This window comes from Cherax quadricarinatus, chromosome 17, assembly GCF_038502225.1.
Source record: "Cherax quadricarinatus isolate ZL_2023a chromosome 17, ASM3850222v1, whole genome shotgun sequence".
In the NCBI taxonomy this organism is placed as follows: domain Eukaryota; kingdom Metazoa; phylum Arthropoda; class Malacostraca; order Decapoda; family Parastacidae; genus Cherax; species Cherax quadricarinatus.
Window position 1 is genome coordinate 7,236,405 of NC_091308.1, and position 22,035 is coordinate 7,258,439.

At 39.3% G+C, this 22,035-nt stretch overlaps 1 protein-coding gene across 1 annotated transcript in view; it reads right to left on the reverse strand.

Annotated features, from left to right (window-relative positions):
- Nucleotides 1–197: 197 nt before the first annotated feature.
- Nucleotides 198–22,035, reverse strand: part of LOC128686429 (beta-1,4-glucuronyltransferase 1) — a 51,335-nt gene continuing 29,497 nt past the window's right edge. Inside the window, exons 3-5 of the mRNA XM_053773350.2 lie at nucleotides 11,981–13,042; nucleotides 8,765–8,890; nucleotides 198–7,730 (exon numbers count right to left, since the gene is read on the reverse strand). Of these exons, the coding sequence (XP_053629325.2) occupies nucleotides 7,518–7,730; nucleotides 8,765–8,890; nucleotides 11,981–13,042 (1,401 nt within the window). The 3' untranslated portion in view covers nucleotides 198–7,517. The remainder of the gene's footprint in view (nucleotides 7,731–8,764; nucleotides 8,891–11,980; nucleotides 13,043–22,035) is intronic.

The following is a 22,035-nucleotide window of genomic DNA, read 5'->3' on the forward strand; positions in this document are numbered from 1 at the left end:
ACATTAATATTAATGAAAAATTTATATCTTTAAGCGTATAAGAGAAAATTTTAGAAAGGACTTAATTTTAAATGAGTTCTTGCTAATTGACCAGTTTTACATATTCGGCACGACATATATATATATATATATATATATATATATATATATATATATATATATATATATATATATATATATATATATATATATATATATATATATATATATATATATATATATCACTTGCAAATCACATAGGAAACAAAATTTTAAAACAAATAATAAATGAATTTAAATATTTCACACCCTACTCTGGGATCCTCGTCAGCACACATAACAAACAATAAACTAAGTACATTGGGAGGAGTGTACAAAACTGGGGTGGTGACACAAGCTTCTCGCGTCAACGCTCTCATGCATCGTCCCATTATCGGCCTGGTGATAACTTCAGGTCTCTGTAGTGCACTATCTACTTTTCATGTGCTGACTTTTGTTATGATGACATCCACCATGTAGTCGACTAGCAGACTGTTATACCACCTATCATAGTTGACTAGTAGTTTGTTATACCACCCATCATTGTTGACTAGTTTGTTATACCACCCATCACTGTTGACTAGTAGTTTGTTATACCACCCATCATTGTTGATTAGTAGTTTGTTATACCACCCATCATTGTTGACTAGTTTGTTATACCACCCATCATTGTTGACTAGTTTGTTATACCACCCATCACTGTTGACTAGTAGTTTGTTATACCACTCATCATTGTTGATTAGTAGTTTGTTATACCACCCATCACTGTTGACTAGTAGTTTGTTATACCACTCATCATTGTTGATTAGTAGTTTGTTATACCACTCATCATTGTTGATTAGTAGTTTGTTATACCACCCATCATTCTTGACTAGTAGTTTGTTTTACCACCCATTATTGTTGACTAGTAGTTTGTTAAACTTCCCATCATAATTAACTAGTAGTTTATTAACACCACTCATTATAGCAGACTATTAATTTGTTATACCACCCATCATAATCGGCTACCAGTTTGAAAGAATAAAGGTCACATTACCATGGCTGAAACAATTAATAGCTAATCTATATATAAAAGACGAGAAAAAGACGAGGTTTCTGTCCAAGCTGACCCATTATATTACAGTAGCTTCTCAAGGACCCAAAAAATTTTTTTCATCTACTGTTTATGAGTTAGTTGTAATTGCTGTTTATATTTGATCACTATGAATTATCCATCACACAAATTGATATGAAATAGGAACGATCATTATCTGTAATAAGTCATCTGGGAGGGAGTGTTTAGACCTGGAACCATCAGAATGGCAGAGATAGAGGCGCTATTCTTATCAACTATCCACTTCCTTTAGTCAAACCCGATTACCTCTTCTTCCTTGGCTTTTCATGAAAATAAGTTTCCTAAAAGGACTGGCATAACAAGGTCATGTCATATTACCTGACCTCTGTTTCATATATATTGTATCCTGCCCTCGGTGTGCTTCCACTCACACTGCTGAGTTCAGCACACAGGATTAAAAACCGCAGTAGGACCAGCACCACTGAGCGGGTCATTTTAACAGACCCGTGTCGGGTCTTCCTTGACAAACTATTATTATTATTATTACATTCATAGGGAAGCTCTAAATAGGAAGGCTCATTTCCATGACACACACTAATAACAGTTTCTCTCCTTCTATTTACTTGGCTTGCTGACGAGGATCTCAGAAATTCAAAATATTCTTATATAAATAAATGAATTTTGTTTTCTTAAATTTTCTTAAAGTGATGTTGAAGTATGACAATCCCTCTTCAGTCTTGGCTGACCATACATTGTAAAGTTATCATGAGTTGCACTTGACTAGTGTGTAGACAAAGTATTACATGGCCTGGCTATTGAGCCCCGTCAAGTGACAGCATGGCTATTAACATGCAAAATACCTTACATATGTATATAACAGCATTGTGCGATGAGTCTAAGGCCACTTTTGCGAATAATACTAAAAAGCTGTCTAGCAGTCATTATGAATGACTGTTTCAAGAATGATTCTTTTATTTTTAATCATATATATGCATTACAGACAGACTTAGATACGATCAAATAAATTTATTCCAAAGGTTTGTGATGGAATGCGTCACCTCTTGAAATTTACATTGTAATCAATGAAAGCTAGACAGCCATTACATACTATCATTTCAAGCTAAAAAATATTTTCTTTCTAACAAGTGTGAGCTAGATCATCCAAGCTATCAGGCAAGATCGTGAAGTTTGCTATTAAAACTGTGAGCTTAATTCAAGTTGCTAACAATATAGAAGTCTAAACTCAAAACTTTCTAACAAGGTGAGCTAGGCATCCTATGCCCTGAATAATAGACAAGTGACTTCTACCAGATATGATAGTGCACACTTCTTGTCCCACTTACCAAAGTGGCTCTCTAAGTTCAAGCTGTCAGTCTTATGGTAATAGGGCACTACTTTCAAGTCAAGTCATCAAGTCAATGAGTTCATTAAGCCCCTGCGGGGACAAAAGGCTAGATTTAAATAAAGCTTTTGTTTGCTAGTAGTGTCCTCTTATAATTTTGGAGTGGGCAATCCTGCCATTCGCATAAAATGTCTATTTTCTTCTTAAATTTTGTATCGCCAAATCCTTAAGAAGTAAACAGCTTAAATTTGTAACCCTAAAATAAATAATGAAAATATAAGAGGTTCTGAGGAAGAAGTACTTCAAACTACACTCTTCATATTATAATCAGTGCCATTCAGACCATTGTCAAACACATAAGTTCTCGCTAACAACGGCTAAAATACATGGGATGAATATCATCTCACAACTAACCCACATGTTGTTAGTTGTGAATTGTTCCAGCCACTGTATTGTGACTTACTGTCCTTGTAGACCGTTAAGGAAACCGTGTGGAGAAAGTGTTGGACAGCTTTAGCATCTATGGTATACTTCAACCTCAGATATAAAACATTAACAAGAGCATTCTACCAAATCCGTAGCGATTTATTAACTGCCTGTTAGATGTCGCTCTAAAATAGAAAAGCATTTGTGTGTAATACATTTTCTAGATTTCAAAAAGCAAAGTGTTAGCCAAAAACTACAATGGTATTGGTTAGGTTAAAAGAAATTGATAAATTAGACACATGTTGCATATGTGTCTAATTTATCAACTTGTTGGTTCTGTGAACCCTTCATATAGGATAAAAGAAGTACATAACTGTATAATGAAGAATTCTGATGCAATAAAGTAACGAGGTAGTTATCACTACATGGCATATATGTTTTACAAGCAATCAACACCGGGCACAAAAAAATATTTATTAAATAAAGTTCCTTTCTTAGAGTGATTAAAAACGAAAATAGGAACACATAAAAAAATATAACTTGAAATTAAATATATTAGGAATAGTAGGTTGAAATCATGGAAATTATGGAAGTGCAGTTACGTAACGCACATCGAACGATTACCTCACGGATGATTGAGCCTCTAAACTCACAAACTCTGTGTGGCTATTTCACATACGTTTCTCAGCAAATTTCTCGATTAGGTTAGGTTAGGTTGTCCTCTGTCCATAAAAAAAATACCAATAACATACAAAAACAGAAAAAAATAATTATAGATAAAGGTGATAATGTTCTGTCGCACAGACAACACGCAGCCACTGACCCAGGATTTTCAGTTTAAGGTTCCTTCATCCGTCATCCATTTGATTGTGTTCACAACAGGAAAATGATGTCTGTCATTAATAGGAAAAGCTGGAATTATTTTTAAGAATTTAATTCTTCACTTGAAATAAAATAACAAAGGTACATTTTAGAATGAGCTTCATAGATTCGGATAAGTAATGATTATGACTAGTATGTAATTTATGTGAGACACGAGATGAGAACTACAACTACACGCATACAACGTTGTGAAAGTAGTTGGATGTGAATGTAGCCTGCTTTCGCTAGTAAATTAGCATATAACCTGCTTCCACTAGTGCAGTTATGTGCTCTGCTTCCACTAGTGCAGTTATGTGCTCTGCTTCCGCTAGTGTGTTATCATGTAGTCTGCTTGTCTAGTGTGCTCTCATACGTTTCACTTTTAATCCACATTAAATGGTAAAAAAAAAACACTAGTTTTTGAAAGCCAGTGGTTGTTTAACTACAGTCATGTAGCACTGGTAAGCCAGTGGTTGTTTAACTACAGTCATGTAGCACTGGTAAGCCAGTGGTTGTTTAACCAGTTATGTAGCATTGGTAAGCCAGTGGCTGTTTAACCCCAGTCATGTAGCACTGGTAAGCCAGTGGTTGTTTAACCAGTCATGTAGCACTGGTAAGCCAGTGGCTGTTTAACCACAGTCATGTAGCATTGGTAAGCCAGTGGTTGTTTAACCAGTCATGTAGCACTGGTAAGCCAGTGGTCGTTTAACCAGTCATGTAGCACTGGTAAGCCAGTGGTTGTTTAACCAGTCATGTAGCACTGGTAAGCCAGTGGTTGTTTAACCACAGTCATGTAGCATTGGTAAGCCAGTGGTTGTTTAACCACAGTCATGTAGCATTGGTAAGCCAGTGGTTGTTTAACCACAGTCATGTAGCATTGGTAAGCCAGTGGTTGTTTAACCACAGTCATGTAGCATTGGTAAGCCAGTGGTTGTTTAACCACAGTCATGTAGCACTGGTAAGCCAGTGGTTGTTTAACCACAGTCATGTAGCATTGGTAAGCCAGTGGTTGTTTAACCACAGTCATGTAGCATTGGTAAGCCAGTGGTTGTTTAACCACAGTCATGTATCACTGGTAAGCAAGTGGATGTTTAATCCTAGCACCAGTACGTCAGCGGCTGCTGATTACTGTTATGCTTAATCGCAAAAACTCAGCACCAGTACATCATCAGTGACTTAATAATACTCAGCTCCATCATTGTGACTGGTCATCTTCTAACAAAGAACGTCAGGAGATACTCTCCTTGTGTCTCCCTACAAGCACATTACCACTCACCCATTATCAAAAAATGGCGTGGAGGAAATTTAGTTACCTTCTGGTGTGTCCGACCATTATTTTGTATTATAAAGTTGACACGCGACCAGCAAAAAATAAGATAAACGCAGAAATGTCCATAAAATGTTTAATGTTAGTACAGTCATTCTGTGGTAATAAACACATGCGTAAGAAAACACGTGTTTAAGTGAATCTGAATTGCAGAATTTAAGGTGTGGGACCCACTACTATGACACCACCGATCATGTAATACCAGAGGTGAACCCTGTCTGGATAATACCCACTGGAAACTGCACTTAGGCACCTACCATGATAAACATCAGTAACGTCACTCAAAAAATATATTCTTCACTTGATCAGTTACAAAATTCTTGATAAAATTACAATTATGCTGAATGATCCACAGGTTATGGTTGGTTTAAGGTAAAAAATGTCACAATATACTTTAACGGTGATAACATTCTTTTAAACTACTTTAAGTCATATAGTATAAACTTGGATAAAACGGAGATAAAAAAGATATATATTTAACAATTAATAAACAATATAACACCAGTTTGTTTTATTATCTTTCTTTCTTATAGCATCTTTCTTATTCGTACAGCGTAAATCTTTCATATTTTTAATGTGTAGTAAAAATTTTGAACGAGCTGATTACTCTCAAACGAGAATAATTTAAAAATGACTCCTTCGAGTGAATTGGCCAATGCTATCACTCTTGCACCAGAGATGCACCCCATCTTTTGTATTAATATCATGTAATCAAGTTTGCTATAGAAGTTATCCTAGTTGTCAATGAATGAAATTCTAAGTTTCTTCCAGTATTTGTGTAGCCTACAATTTAATCCAAATAACCTGAATATTTATTTATTGCCCAATCTCCTTCTAGGTAAAATGTCACATGTGATATTGATCCCTTTCTCTGATAGGATTAGATCAATGTTTGCCTGTAGCTGGCCAGCAACTGTTCACGTTTGCATTTCCCATTATTAATTTTTCGGTCCAATGACCTTGATCATTTTGAAGTCGGTTCGGTCCTGGGACCCTGATCACTTTGAAGTGATCAAGGTCCCAGGACCGAAACACGTTCTAATAAAGATGTCCATTGTTTGCTCACGTGTCTTAAAACCAAATGTTGGTATCAGTTACCAGGGTTTATACCAAGCTACAAGTCGCTGATGTGGTGGTCGCCACCACTGAACGAGTCATTCAATGACAAAGATCCGTTCATGATTTTTTCTGACGAGTAAACTAACAAGAAGGACCGGATCAGCAGTAGTTTGCTTGGTTTAAAGCACGAGGGTCGTTAAGGCTACGATGCTCCTGTTCACTAATATCAAGAATACATTAAAAATATCTTGAAAACGAATTTAAATAAACCGTGTACAATATATACACCTCTCAATTTATAAACACTGAGAGACACACCTCTCAGTGTCATGTGCGCTGAGAGATGCACACCTATCAATGTACGCTGAGAGACGCACATCTCTCGGGTTACGTACCCACACGTCTCGGTGCATACTCTGAGATACACACTTCTCTTGCGTTTATATTCGGCCGCAACTAATCTTCAGTAAGAGTCTTAAGAGCAACTCAAAAATTTAAACCCCCTCGTCTATTATCATCATCGAAGAGATGAAAAAATCTTGAGCCTCATTGGCAATAGTTTTACTCCTCCTCCCCATTCCCCATCCTCTTTCCTCCTTACCCTTTCCCCATCCATTGAGGCAGACCGGTTCTAACAAAATAAACAATTAATCATTGCAAGCCAATCAAACCTGCTTTTTTCAGCAAGTATTTTGTTGATATTTGGAGAGAGTAAACAAAATGATTAAACTTAAATCGCCAGTTAAAAACATATGAACAAATTCTTCAAAAGTTCAGCCAGGAAGCTTGACAGTGTTTCCTACACTGTTATACATCTTTGAATGCTTGGTTCATACTGCCAAATTAAAAGCAGGTATATATTATTTTTAAATTAATAACTTCGCATATATTCGCTACTTTATACTAAAATTATACCAGAATTTATACTATAATTTTTAATTTAAATGAAAACGGAAAGATACTCACGAAATATATAGAAATTAGTTAAATTATCAAATCAAATTCTTTGCATTTGGCACTAATTACTATAGAGGAGCACAGAAAAGCCAATAGTTGTGGTAAACATCTCAATAAATTATATATGTATGTTAAAGTATACCACTAAGAAGCAGCAACCACTCACCCCCAGCCAAGAATATTCTCTGACTCTAATGACCATTCTAAGTTACAAAGAGTGAAAGGAAAAACCATGTTAGTGTTAAGACGTGTGAGGGATCATGGAGAAAGTAGGTGAAGAACCCCCATAGGATAAGCACCTGTTACCCGCATCATTGTCATCACACACATTGGAAAAATAGCGACTTTTTCAGTTACCACCAAAGACTTCATTATTTTCACGTCGAAAAGGTAGTGTTGAATTGACATTATATTGTCACTCTTGTAACAATACACTGGTTATGTCTGATGTAAAACAAAAGATTCGTCCCAGGTCAATGGCGACGGCATTTTTCACTTTGGCCAAATTTATTTTGCATTTCTTCCATAATCTGGTCGTAGATTATTGAATTCTTGGCAACAAAAGGATCTCTCCAGGCTTCATCCTTGGCTTTATTTTTGTTCCTTTTCTTAATCCCAGGAGCATGGACGAGGAACGCTCTGTCTAAGATGACGAAGTTGTAGTCTCGGAGACACAGCTCGTGCATCTGTGGTTGTAAAGTTGACTTTAGAAAAACTATTAATATAAATGTTATTACTGAATCATAAAAGATAATACGGGCCTGATTGAAGCTTTTATTTTCCCACTGAATAATAAACCTATAGAAAAGTCTACCCTAGGAACCTCAGTGGACATATATAACATTACAGGATATTACTGCGTTACACTAGGTGAAATCTATACAATTTATAACATATGTATACCCATAATATGTATGTACCCTCACTGCCAATGCATGAATTCGTACAACTTTTTGCAATTTAAAGCCATCTGTAATCTCCCAATAAAAACACTTACCTACTCAAACCTGTTCATCCAAATATTGTCATAATTCAGTCTTCACCTGGAAAAAACTCATGTGCAGGTGGTCCTGCAGAAGTCATTGACTACCTACCCTAAGCTAGACATGCATGTAAAGGAGTATCACTGAAAATTAATGACGATAAAGACAGAGGCAGCGCAGCAAGCTTGGCTGCGTACAGAGCTTTATTGATAAAGCTCCACACAGCCAGAAAGTTGTCTCCGTCAATGATTGTTTTGTAACCTGCGTCTGTGTCTTCCTTTATCCTCAGAGAGTTGTTGACTACCTAAATACACTAGGCTGACATACACATAAAAAATGGAAAGTAATTTTTTGAAAGCAATTAGGCTTCGGTCAGCACATCAGTTGTTAATGATAGTATACAATATTAACAAACTGTTGAAGAGACATTTGCAATACTTGAGAGTTTATTGTCGAAACTTTTCACGTGCAAAACATGATTCTTCAGTCAAATACCGCTGCATCCAGTGCTTTATTCACATGTATTCGACCGAAGACGAAAGCTGTGCTGGAGAAACGCTTCGGTAACAAGGATACCCAAGTGTTGTAAATATGACATTCAGCTCATAGGTGGATTTTCAAAACTGATCCAACTGTAGTGGTGAATGCTATTCTACATCCATTTGTAATGTGAGACATTCGCAAGGTAAGATTTGAAGCTTACGTGAGCCATTTGCAAGGTGAGACTTGAAACTTACCTGAGTCATTTTGTCCTGGAGACCCTCCCAAGAGAGACGCTCGTCGTAGAGTGGTTCGTCCTTCGTGCAGATGTAGATGGGTTCCCAGCGATGGTATGGGAACTGTCGCTTCACCACTGAGAAAACCTGAATAAAAACATTTTCATTGAGATAAACCATTCATATGTATGAAGCCACTTAACATGCTCTTGCTATTATTACTTTTATATTCGTGAAGAAGAGCTAAGATATTTATTTTCTACCCTCTGATTGTATCAAACACGTGATAATTTATTGTACATAGCGAATTGTAAAAAAAAAATGGATCTTTAAATGGGGGTGTTTGTTATAGAGAAGAAATCCTTTTATTCGTGGTAATAATAAGAACTGGAGGCTTACATGTGTTGCGTTCAGCACATAATCGAAAGTGCCAGTGTCGAATCCTGATCGAGGTATGCTTATGACCTAGTCTCCTAACACCTGCTTTTCCCTGTTACCTAGCAGTAAATATATGTCACATACTTAAGAATTACTCAACTACTGTGGGTCATAGTTTGGGTAAGGCCCTAAAAAAAAGAATCCAATTGGAAGCAAGCCACAACGCTTCGAGTTCTTGGCTTATCCTGAATTATTTACCCACCGAGGTTACTACTCGGAATAATGTTGATTAAAATTTTAAGTTCACTGCATACAGGAAGGCCACTAATGTTTGTTCCTATATCGATTACTTCTCCAATCATGAAACTACAATAAAAAGGAAGGAATATTTTTCTCACTGCATTTGTGAGAGCCTTGCGAGTTTGTAGCCCTGAGTTTTTCATTGAGAATGTTACGAAAATCTTTCATATTGCTGTGAAACTATGGTACCCAAAGGAGTTTGTGGGAAAGGCTTCGTTAGCAGTTAAGAAAACTTTTTATAAACTATACCACGGATGGTAATAGAACCCGCGATTAGTCTCAAAACGCCAGACCGTCGCATTAGCCACTGTGGCTAACACGACTGTCTGGAGTTTCGAGACTCTGATTGCGGGTTCTATTCCCGTCCGTGGTATGGTTTGTTTGCAATCGTGTCATTACGATTTCGTGAGTCAAGACTTTTTATAGAACTGAACCGCACAGTTTAAGAATGTGCTAGTTCTCCACATTCAAGAGAAGCTATTTGTTCTTCCGAATGTCCTATAAAGATTTAACATAAAATTAGTCTTCAGGGATGGTTAAAAGCATGTTGCTCAAGAACTCGTGGAAAAAAAAACCCTGTGTAGGTGGTGTTTAGAGTGGGGTGCAGCAGTTGAAATTTATGTTAAGTGGGACAGACATGTAAACCCCTGGATGTTAGGTTGGCACAACACACGAATTTGATATGAATAGCACAAGAATCTAATGCAGAGGTTCTTAACCTATTCACGATTACAGACCCCCAATGGAGTATCAAAATCATCATTATCACCAGTCCTATTAGGTACCAGGATAGGATAGGATTTCGTTCGGATTTTTAACCCCGGAGGGTTAGCCACCCAGGATAACCCAAGAAAGTCAGTGCGTCATCGAGGACTGTCTAACTTATTTCCATTGGGGTCCTTAATCTTGTCCCCCAGGATGCGACCCACAACAGTCGACTAACACCCAGGTACCTATTTGCTGCTAGGTGAACAGGACAACAGGTGTAAGGAAACGTGTCGAAATGTTTCCACCCGCCGGGAATCGAACCCGGGCCCTCCGTGTGTGAAGCGGGAGCTTTAGCCACCAGGCCACCGGGCCACCCAGTGTGACTTCAAAAGATGCCAATAGCTTGATTTTACTTTACATATGGATAGCTAGGAACAGAACAGCTAAAAGAAAATCATAAAAATTTTCTCACATTTATTTATAGAAATATGGCAAATTGTACAGAGACTGATTCCCATGCAATACTGAATCACACATGTGAATGCAATAATCCAACAAAATGGTTGGAAGCCAGGATTATAGTTCCTAGTTCGAATTGGCTGGAAAGAAACATCTTTGAATCAGTAATTATAAAACATGATACCCTTTCATTATATAATAATAGTTTAGGTTTGTTCAAACTAGATGTATTTATGATAGGCAATCCTGGAGATTACCTGGAGAGGGTTTCGGGGGTCAACGCCTCCGCGGCCCGGTCTGAGACCAGGCCTCATACATAATCTCATACTGGATAATTTCATGAATTCTCTGGACTGCCGTAAATGCCGTGATTCTACAGATACCCCGATGATAGCTAGCTGCGATAAGCTAAAATTTAATGTTTTTCCATGGTTTGACCTGTCAACTCATTGTGTTAGACCTGACTTCTCCCAGTGGATTGAATGACGACCGTTTCTTTGTTTATTCACTACTGTAGTTAGGTGTGGGCTCTCCATCTCCCTCGTCCGTTATCACAGTACCTAGTCATTGATTTCTGAATTTCTTTATAATATTCCATACCTTATGGATATTGCAATTTTGCCTGGTGGCAAAAACTCATGCTTCACACGGTGAGGGTCTGGGTTCGATTCCCAGCGAAGGGGTGGAAACATCGGACGTGTTTCCTTACATCGGTTGTCTATGTTTACCCATCAGTAAAATGGGTACCTGGGTGTTAGTCGACTGGTGTGGGTCGCATCCTGGGATAAAACTGACCTAATTTGCATGAAATGTTCTACAAAACATGTCAGTTAGGCCTGTATGCCATGTACTTGTAGTAAATAAAGATATTATTATTATTATTATTATTATTATTATTATTATATTGCTGAACATGCGAAGAGGTAACAACACATCAGTTTCTCGTTGAGTCAACCCGTATGTGCAGCACGTCTCGTTTTCTTTAATACCCATTTTCTTTGCACAGTATAAATAAAATTGATAGCATATCCTAATGCAACGACAATTTTTCGAGTTGATCAGCCTTCTATCGATGTCCAACCGAGAAACTGGTGAATTATACAGATTAATCTTTCGTTAACGCGCTTCGTTACCACATATTTAACGGAAGGAAGTTGTTGAAACTAGATAAAGTTAAAAAAAAAAAGAAGTTAAATGTAAATGTAAATAATTCTTTTTACCTTATTCCTAGGATATATCCTATATAGTTTAATAATAAGATATTATCTCTGATCGCGTCGGTCTGGAGTTTTGTGACTCTCTGATCGCGGGTTCTAACCCCACCCTTGATGACTGTAAAGTAAACCAGAGTTTAGCTTCTTGACGCAAATGAAAACAAATATAATTTCATACCTTTAGAATGCCAGATTTCCCTGGCTGACGTATCCAGTCTGTGAGAGCAGGAAAGCGTTGGCAGTGAGCGCACACATGGCGGTGGAAGTAGACAGCATCCTTCTGATGGTACTGTTGCACCAGCTCCTCCTTATCAGTAGGCACCACGGCAGCCACCTCGAACACAGGCACCACGAACACCCGAGGTGACGCCGCTGACACTCTTCTCTCTTTTCCGGAGTTTATCCTTTGAACCAGTGCCAGGAACTGATCGACGAGGCCATGTGATGGATAAAGTTCCACGTCTGAGGGAAGCACAAACCACGTGGGGGCTGCAACTCGTGCAACATTGCGAGCAACGTTCACTGGATATGGCAGGACTTCTGTTGCACGATACCCACGCACTAATGAGGTTTTGTCTGCATTGCAATCAATGGTATTTTCTTTCACTATAAGGTGCCAATCAGCTGCAGGAGGGGCATCACGTGGCCAGAAGATGTGCCACGAGACACGTTCCTTCACTGCAGGAGGGCCACATACACGCAGGTAAGCCACACGAGCAGCTGCTAAACAGAAGTCTGAATGAGGAACAAACAGTGCTACAGAAATAGGCCCGGTCCAGCGGGACGCCAGTGCTGCTACGTGGGCGATCATCTCAGGTGTGGTGTGTGTCGTGTAAGTGACCGACTCATTGAGAGTGAAGGTTTGAGCAGCGGGAAGCCAGTCATACACCACACTGTAGGGACTGCTCTCCCCCAATTGAGGGGAGCTACGAGATACTCGTCGCTGCCCTGAAGGTACGAACGTGAAGGAGGTACACATGAGGTGGGCGGGATCATCGTGTTGGCGAGGCTCTTCGGTGGCATCAGAAGGTGAATCCTCAGAGTCTTGCGGGGGGCAAGCCAGCAGGGCACAAGGGGCAGCTAGGAGCAGCCATGCCCCAAGAATCACTGCTACTGCCACACATGCCCACCGTTGCCAGCGCCGCCACGCCCGCGCCCACACCATACCGGGCGCCCACACCATACAGGAGACTGTTCCACACGCCCACCATCTACCACCACCCTCACCACCCCTCACCTCCTGCAAGGAAAAATTATACAATATACAGACACTGCAGTAAAATAAATCTAGGATATTAAATTCTCCGAATTTGTGCTGATGATCCATAAACAACAAACGGACCATTCAATACGCGGCTTAATCTACCATACATGAGTTAGTTATATCACATTGAAGGTTCAGAGAAACATGATTCGATTTCCAAGTATGATTTCACAGTTGAAAATCTATTAAAAACATCGAGAGGACTTTGAAATAGGAATTAGAAGGCTTGGTTTCATTGAAAGCTTAAAACTTCAAAATGTCAGAACAATTATGATATTATTATTATTACAATCAAGGGGGAAGCGCTAAAGCCGTAGGATTAACAATTGTGATAAACTGTAAACCGCGTGTCAGACCTCACCTTGTATCCGCACTTCAATTCGGGTCCTAAATTGCATAAAACCGAAGGTAAACTGTAAATGTGTTGTTACGTGATGAGATCCTCGTTCCTTAAATAATAATAATAATAAAAAACTTTTATTTAAAATAATTATACAAAATTACACAACTAATTTAAAAGCCCGTAGTATGCACAGCATTTCGGGTTAACTCAGATTAGATTATTATTATTTTTACACTCAAAACTAAGCGCAAAACCCTCAAGGGTCATATAGTGTTGCAGAGTAGGATATTCTAAAGATGAAATATGCGAAGATCAGAGATCAGAGAGAGTTAGGAGTATGCGAGAGGCAGAGTCAGTAATGGTAGTGGGGGAACGCTAAAGGGAAACTAGAAAGTTGGTGTAATAAAGCAGTCACTGAGACAGTCAAAGATGGAGTCTGCGTCAAAGGTGGGGCTTTCGGCAAGGAGGCCAGATAAAGTAAGTGTGTTAGAGCGGTAACACCGTCAGAGAAAAATTCTGCATGTCCGTTGATAGAACAGTCTATTAGTAGATGGTGTATTGATAGCGGAACCTGACAATTCTCAGAGCGAGAGGCGTATCCGATACGAAGGTGGGAAAGTATAATCTCTTAAACATGACGGTGATGATAAAAAGACCAGAAACCTAAGCAAGGCTTGACAGAAAACAGTTTATTATGGATCAACTCAAACCACTATCATCGCCAACGACTGGAAGTTGCCTAGAGATTACTGCAAAATAGTCCGAGAATATAATACCCCTGTATGAAATGAGGAGGTCATGAATAGCTGACCGTGCATCAAAGTTTACATGCTCACTGCCTGGAACATTCACATGTTCAGAGACTCAGTAGAAAATGATGTCTTTTACTAAATTTCTTTTATTAGAAATGTATCCCAACCAAAGTTGCATACGAAGAACGAGGGGATGAGTAGAATCAAATTTTTGGAAGCCTGTAAAGCACTAAAGGAGTCTTGAAAGCACTACGAATGTTGAGGTTGGCAAGGATGTAATATGTTTAACAGTGATGAGAACTGCTTATAGCTCAGTTGTAAAATGCAAGCCGAGTCTAATAAATGACCTCGCAACTCTGTCCGGAAAAAAATTGCTGCAAACCTTTCTGATACCGTCAGAGGATTTAGAACCATCAGTGCAAATTGCAATGGCATGAGAATGAGACGTAGTTAAGAAAAGGAAGCGAGAAGCTATAGTAGGTAATTGAGCATTCGCGCAAGGAAGTGGGGAAAAAAAGACACGAATTGTCCAGACTTCCCAAGGGGAAAGAGAAAAGCTAGACCCTGGATGGACATATGTTATGCAGGTTACTGCATTAATGTGAAGAGAGTTGACATTGCAGGAAGAAGGTGCTCCATAATTTTACAAATGTCAGCATACTGGACCGTATTTAGAGAAGTGACGTCACAGGGTCACTAGAGGAAAGCGTGGTGGTGGTGATGTGATAAGGCCAGGCAGTAGGCTGGTTTTGGATTTATATTAACGCTCACATGGGACCTGGTATGGGCCTGCCCCTGTTGTTTGATTGGTGCCTGTGTCTTTTTGAGATTCTGAAATAATAGCACAATAAACAAGAGGCTAGAAGCCGACTAGGGTGATTAGGACCACCCCACTGGTACAGGGTAATGTCTGCTTTTCATTCTATGTCCTAGCCTTAATTAACTAGTAGTGGTATACTATGGAGTTTTGTAAAATATGTTAAAGGCAAGTTGTGTGTTCTGTATATTATTATGCAGAATAGATATATTTTTCTAAAGGGCCATTTAATTATAATAAAAAAGCGCTAAACCCACTAGGGTCATACAGCACTGACCATTTAATTAGGTAATAATGTGATGGGCTTTCTTGAAAGTGAGGAACCCTTAGTCTGGAGGGACCCAGAATCTTAAGTTTGGGAGGATAAAGCTAGAACTGTCTCCAGTGTGTGGTGTAACTGGTAAATGTGAAAGGGAAAAGCTTCTGTGCCTCTCCTTGCTTCTTCTGATGCTAGAGAAGATCTGAGTTTAGGAAATCTGTTCTAGAGCCTAGCCTGCAGGAGGCCCAGGGCAATAATGAGCCAACCCAGGTGGGACCCAGTTTGCGTGGGGGTCTAGAAGATGCCACAGGAATGGCAACTTCGATTCGGGAGCAGCTGATCGAGGCCCAGGGGTGTGACGTTACCCTTGAAGCTATTCGGTCATCGGCTTTTACCGAGGACGAAGCCTCTCAACAAATTAAATGTTTTTTTGCAAAGTTTTTTTAATGAGAATGATTATCTGATGAAGTATCTTCTGATGGAGCAAGAGAGGCATTCTACCAAGTGGTTGTGCCAGCCATTTAGGTGTCAGATCTTGAGTTTGGCCCATGATGCTCTTATGGGAGGACATTTAGGTATTAAAAAGAACCATGGGCAAAGTTTCCAAGCATTTTTACTGGTTCCAGGTATGGGAATCAGTGAGCATGTTGAATCATGTCCTATTTGCAAAGGGTAGGAAATCATTATTATAATCATGGGGGAGCATTAAACCCGTAGGATTATAGCGCCTGTGGGGGGATGGAAGGCATTCAGGCTCAACTCAGGGAACTGGACCACAGATCCAATCCCCTAGATCAAGATCCCCTCACCAGCGTCAAGGAACCTCCCTTGAGGAGAAAGGGTAGGAAAACCTAACCAGGAAGTTAAGCCTGCCTCATTTAAACCAATCACAGCAGTTGAAGAACCCTTTAGCAGGCTAGTTGTGGACTGTGTTAGTCCGCTACCCAAAACTAAGATGGGTAACTAGTACTTATTATTGTTTGTTCTCTTAGGTTTCCCGAGGCCATCCTGCTACTTAAAATTGCTACGCATGTGGTTTTTGAACTTTAGTAACATTTTTTCTTATGGAAGTAGAAGTCCCTAAGGAAATTCAGACAGATCAGGAGTCAAATTTTACATCTAGACATTTTCGCACAGTTTTAGGGGAATTTAATATCGCAAATGAAAACCTGTGCAGCCTATCACCCACCGGGGCCAGGAGCTGAGTCTCGACCCCTGCAACTACAATTAGGCGAGTAGAGTCAAGCGGTGTCACCAGTCTCTCAAGACTATGCTACGTGCTTATTGTACTCAGTATCAGAAACGGGATGAAGGTGATCCCCCTCCTTTTATTTGCCGTGAGGGACAGTACTCACGAATCATTAGGCTATAGTCCTTTCGAACTGATCTATGGTCACCAAGTCAGGGGGGCCATTGGCTGTTTTGAAGGAACATTAGCTAGGTAATAATAATGATACTTTCTTCTCGGAGCATTTTCTATCAAGAGACCATTTGGCTCATATGAAGTGCCTAGCATATGAGAACCTGCACACTAGACAGACTAAAATGAAGAAATTGTTCGACCGTACTCTTGAAGTTACAGAGGAGGTGCTGGCACCGAAGCCATTGAAAGCAAGGTACAGTGGGCCGTACAGGGTGGTGATAAACGTTTTTGCTTGCTGCATCAGTCACCACTGAGAGTCTCCATGCTGCATCAATCACTACCGAGTGTATTCTTGCTGCATCACTCACCACAGTGTCTCCTTGCTACATCACTCACCACTGAGTGTCTCCTTGCTGCATCACTCACCACTGAGTGTCTCCTTGCTGCATCACTCACCAGTGTCTGCTTGCTGCATCAGTCACCACTGAGTGTCTGCTGGCTCTATGAAGTCACCAGTAACGCTCTTAACAACGATTCAACACTAGTTTCTGCACTTTTTCTTTAGTTTTGTGGGTGTCTCAATTTACACTAGTGTACAATAAGTGTACAACTGGTGTACACTATTGTTCAAACCTTAATAATAATTCTTGGGAGTTTGGGAGGTAGCAAGTGCGTCACAGTTATTGACTGAACCATGGCCACTCAATAATGTCACTGGTTATTCGAGTGAAACGTGACGTCATGCATGTATATTTCAGCACAGCCTGTACGTTACCATCCATCACTGTAACGTTCCTGGGCGAGGCGCTGCAGTGTTGCTCTGATGACAGACACTCAAGGTATATGCTGACAGTGGCTCTCTATCATCCCCGTTCGTTGGCGCGCGTAGTAAGTTAGTTGGTTAATTGGGTTTAAAATCTATCAAACAGGTGATTAAAACCAACTTTCGGAGCATATACAGACATACACCTCTTGATGGATACATCTTGGGTGTGTAGCTGGGAAGGTAAACATTAATAACATTAATAAAAGGCAACTTTATAATGTAGGGCATAATTCCCAGAATCAAGAAACACGAACAAGTTACAGATGAACTTTGAGAAGGCATAACACGCTGAACAGCCCGGGGAGACGAAGTGAGGCATAACATATTACAAACAACCTCTTGGTAGACAGAAAAGTTAGTTGCATGTTTTTTTGAAAGTTGCAAGACATGCAAAACTCGTGCATGTCAGTTAGCACAAGTTATGTTGCAGGCTCTGTAAATAAAAGTTCATCTATCTCGCCTCATAGATATATGCTATTGCTGTGATAAATGTGAGGCTTGATAAGTGATTTCATAATATTTCGTTGAACTATTACGTAATTCTTTGCCAATAGTCCAATCTACACAATGGCCTGTTGCCATCATATGAATGAATAAATCAATGGCTTCTTGTTCAGTAGTTATTGCATACTTATCTTGTTTAAATCTGGTCTCAAGTGACTTACCAGTTTGTCCAAGATAAAATGTATCACAGCTTTCACAAAGAATGGCGTACACACAATTCAGTGATACTTTCGGAGCATTTTTAACTGACTTATTGTTTTACAGTGTTGTCTTATTTAAATGCAACGTTTACATTAAAATATTCAAGAGTTTGTGAAAGGTGTAAGATTGTGCTTTATATGGTAAACCAACAAGTGAAAGGCTCTGTCTTCTAGAATATTTTATTTAGCTTTATGAAAGCCTTCTTCAATAAACGTTTGTGGATATTTTAAGTGGGTTGCAATTAATTGTTCTTAAAAACCGTAAAAAGTAAAAACAAACTTTTGTTTGGCGATTCAATTAGTAATGTAAGAATATGTTAGCTAGTTGACGATAAACATCGAACTTAAATTTTTCTACCAGACGTATGGATCTGCGTATCCAGAAACGGAATTACTCCATTTACCTTACAATACATTTTGGGTAGAAAGTCATCACTACTCTCTCACTACAATGCTAGGAACAGACTACATCGTCCATATACCACAGCCATTTGGTATTTTAAGAACGGAAGCTTGTGAATATTATGGTTTCCAACAGCTCCACGTACAGATTGCTCAAAACAGGAGACAAAAGATTACCCATAGCCAAAAAAAAATTTCTGTAAATATAGTTTGTCACTGAACACAAGCTAACGACCTTTCATGCACAAATTAATCAGGCTAATATTTTGAGTAGTGTTTAAGGGAAGATCATATTTCAGGTCTGCAAATAATTCCAATATTTTCTCTGCTGGTACTTTAGTAAACAAAGCTTTAACAACGAAACTAAGGAGATGGAAATCATTAGACATGTTAAAACCAAGTTTATCTATAAGATCAACATTATTTTTTACATGAGAAGACTCGGTCCCGACTACTTGGGTGAATATTGACGTTCATATACTGCGTATATATATATTTTTTTCCATCAAGGATAACAAAGTTGTAAGCAGCTAACTGAATGGTCCACTAGCTTATTCCAGTAGACATCCTGCAGTGATCATATGTGAAGAACTAAACTTGCGTGGACCTTTAGGCCTCAATACACTGCAAGCTTAAAATTCTGACGTATTACCTCACTTGCATGATATCTGTTAGATATAGGGAGGGAAGAGTATATGGAGAAAAAGAGAGAGGTTAAGAGAGTGGTGAAGCAATGTAAAAAGAGAGCAAATGAGAGAGTGGGTGAGCTGTTATCAACAAATTTTGTTGAAAATAAGAAAAAGTTTTGGAGTGAGATTAACAAGTTAAGGAAGCCTAGAGAACAAATGGATTTGTCAGTTAAAAATAGGAGAGGAGAGTTATTAAATGGAGAGTTAGAGGTATTGGGAAGATGGAGGGAATATTTTGAGGAATTGTTAAATGTTGATGAAGATAGGGAAGCTGTGATTTCGTGTATAGGGCAAGGAGGAATAACATCTTGTAGGAGTGAGGAAGAGCCAGTTGTGAGTGTGGGGGAAGTTCGTGAGGCAGTAGGTAAAATGAAAGGGGGTAAGGCAGCTGGGATTGATGGGATAAAGATAGAAATGTTAAAAGCAGGTGGGGATATAGTTTTGGAGTGGTTGGTGCAATTATTTAATAAATGTATGGAAGAGGGTAAGGTACCTAGGGATTGGCAGAGAGCATGCATAGTTCCTTTGTATAAAGGCAAAGGGGATAAAAGAGAGTGCAAAAATTATAGGGGGATAAGTCTGTTGAGTGTACCTGGTAAAGTGTATGGTAGAGTTATAATTGAAAGAATTAAGAGTAAGACGGAGAATAGGATAGCAGATGAACAAGGAGGCTTTAGGAAAGGTAGGGGGTGTGTGGACCAGGTGTTTACAGTGAAACATATAAGTGAACAGTATTTAGATAAGGCTAAATAGGTCCTTGTGGCATTTATGGATTTGGAAAAGGCGTATGACAGGGTGGATAGGGGGGCAATGTGGCAGATGTTGCAAGTGTATGGTGTAGGAGGTAGGTTACTGAAAGCAGTGAAGAGTTTTTACGAGGATAGTGAGGCTCAAGTTAGAGTATGTAGAAAAGAGGGAAATTTTTTCCCAGTAAAAGTAGGCCTTAGACAAGGATGTGTGATGTCACCGTGGTTGTTTAATATATTTATAGATGGGGTTGTAAGAGAAGTAAATGCGAGGGTCTTGGCAAGAGGCGTGGAGTTAAAAGATAAAGAATCACACACAGGGTGGGAGTTGTCACAGCTGCTCTTTGCTGATGACACTGTGCTCTTGGGAGATTCTGAAGAGAAGCTGCAGAGATTGGTGGATGAATTTGGTAGGGTGTGCAAAAGAAGAAAATTAAAGGTGAATACAGGAAAGAGTAAGGTTATGAGGATAACAAAAAGATTAGGTGATGAAAGATTGAATATCAGATTGGAGGGAGAGAGTATGGAGGAGGTGAACGTATTCAGATATTTGGGAGTGGACGTGTCAGCGGATGGGTCTATGAAAGATGAGGTGAATCATAGAATTGATGAGGGAAAAAGGGTGAGTGGTGCACTTAGGAGTCTGTGGAGACAGAGAACTTTGTCCTTGGAGGCAAAGAGGGGAATGTATGAGAGTATAGTTTTACCAACGCTCTTATATGGGTGTGAAGCATGGGTGATGAATGTTGCAGCGAGGAGAAGGCTGGAGGCAGTGGAGATGTCATGTCTGAGGGCAATGTGTGGTGTGAATATAATGCAGAGAATTCGTAGTTTGGAAGTTAGGAGGAGGTGCGGGATTACCAAAACTGTTGTCCAGAGGGCTGAGGAAGGGTTGTTGAGGTGGTTCGGACATGTAGAGAGAATGGAGCGAAACAGAATAACTTCAAGAGTGTATCAGTCTGTAGTGGAAGGAAGGCGGGGTAGGGGTCGGCCTAGGAAGGGTTGGAGGGAGGGGGTAAAGGAGGTTTTGTGTGCGAGGGGCTTGGACTTCCAGCAGGCATGCGTGAGCGTGTTTGATAGGAGTGAATGGAGACAAATGGTTTTTAATACTTGACCTGCTGTTGGAGTGTGAGCAAAGTAACATTTATGAAGGGATTCAGGGAAACCGGCAGGCCGGACTTGAGTCCTGGAGATGGGAAGTACAGTGCCTGCACTCTGAAGGAGGGGTGTTAATGTTGCAGTTTAAAAACTGTAGTGTAAAGCACCCTTCTGGCAAGACAGTGATGGAGTGAATGATGGTGAAAGTTTTTCTTTTTCGGGCCACCCTGCCTTGGTGGGAATCGGCCAGTGTGATAATAAAAAAAAAAAAAAAAAATAGTACCTTAGTCTACATAAAATGTAGACTAAAGGTACTATATCTAACTAAATCCTATTCCTCTGAAGATATGTGTGTAAGCACATTAATTAAAGCGCTCAGGTTCTCTTGTTTTTTACAGTGATGTAATTTTTTTTTTATATTTCCACTTATGCATTTCACTGTGATTTCTTACACAGGTATAAATACATGAATGGAGTGAATGATGGTGAAAGTTTTTCTTTTTCGGGCCACCCTGCCTTGGTGGGAATCGGCCAGTGTGATAATAAAAAAAAAAAAAAAAAATAGTACCTTAGTCTACATAAAATGTAGACTAAAGGTACTATATCTAACTAAATCCTATTCCTCTGAAGATATGTGTGTAAGCACATTAATTAAAGCGCTCAGGTTCTCTTGTTTTTTACAGTGATGTATTTTTTTTTTTTATATTTCCACTTATGCATTTCACTGTGATTTCTTACACAGGTATAAATACATTTATCACAAAGTCTAGTTGTCCTGAGACAAAAACAGGAATTTTTTCCAAGAAATTTTTCATTTTTTTTAAATATTTCATTAGGCAAAGGGGACAAAAGAGAGTGCAAAAATTATAGGGGGATACCTTGAGTATAACTGGTAAAGTGTATGGTAGAGTTATTATTGAAAGAATTAAGAGTAAGACGGAGAATAGGATAACAGATGAACAAGGAGGCT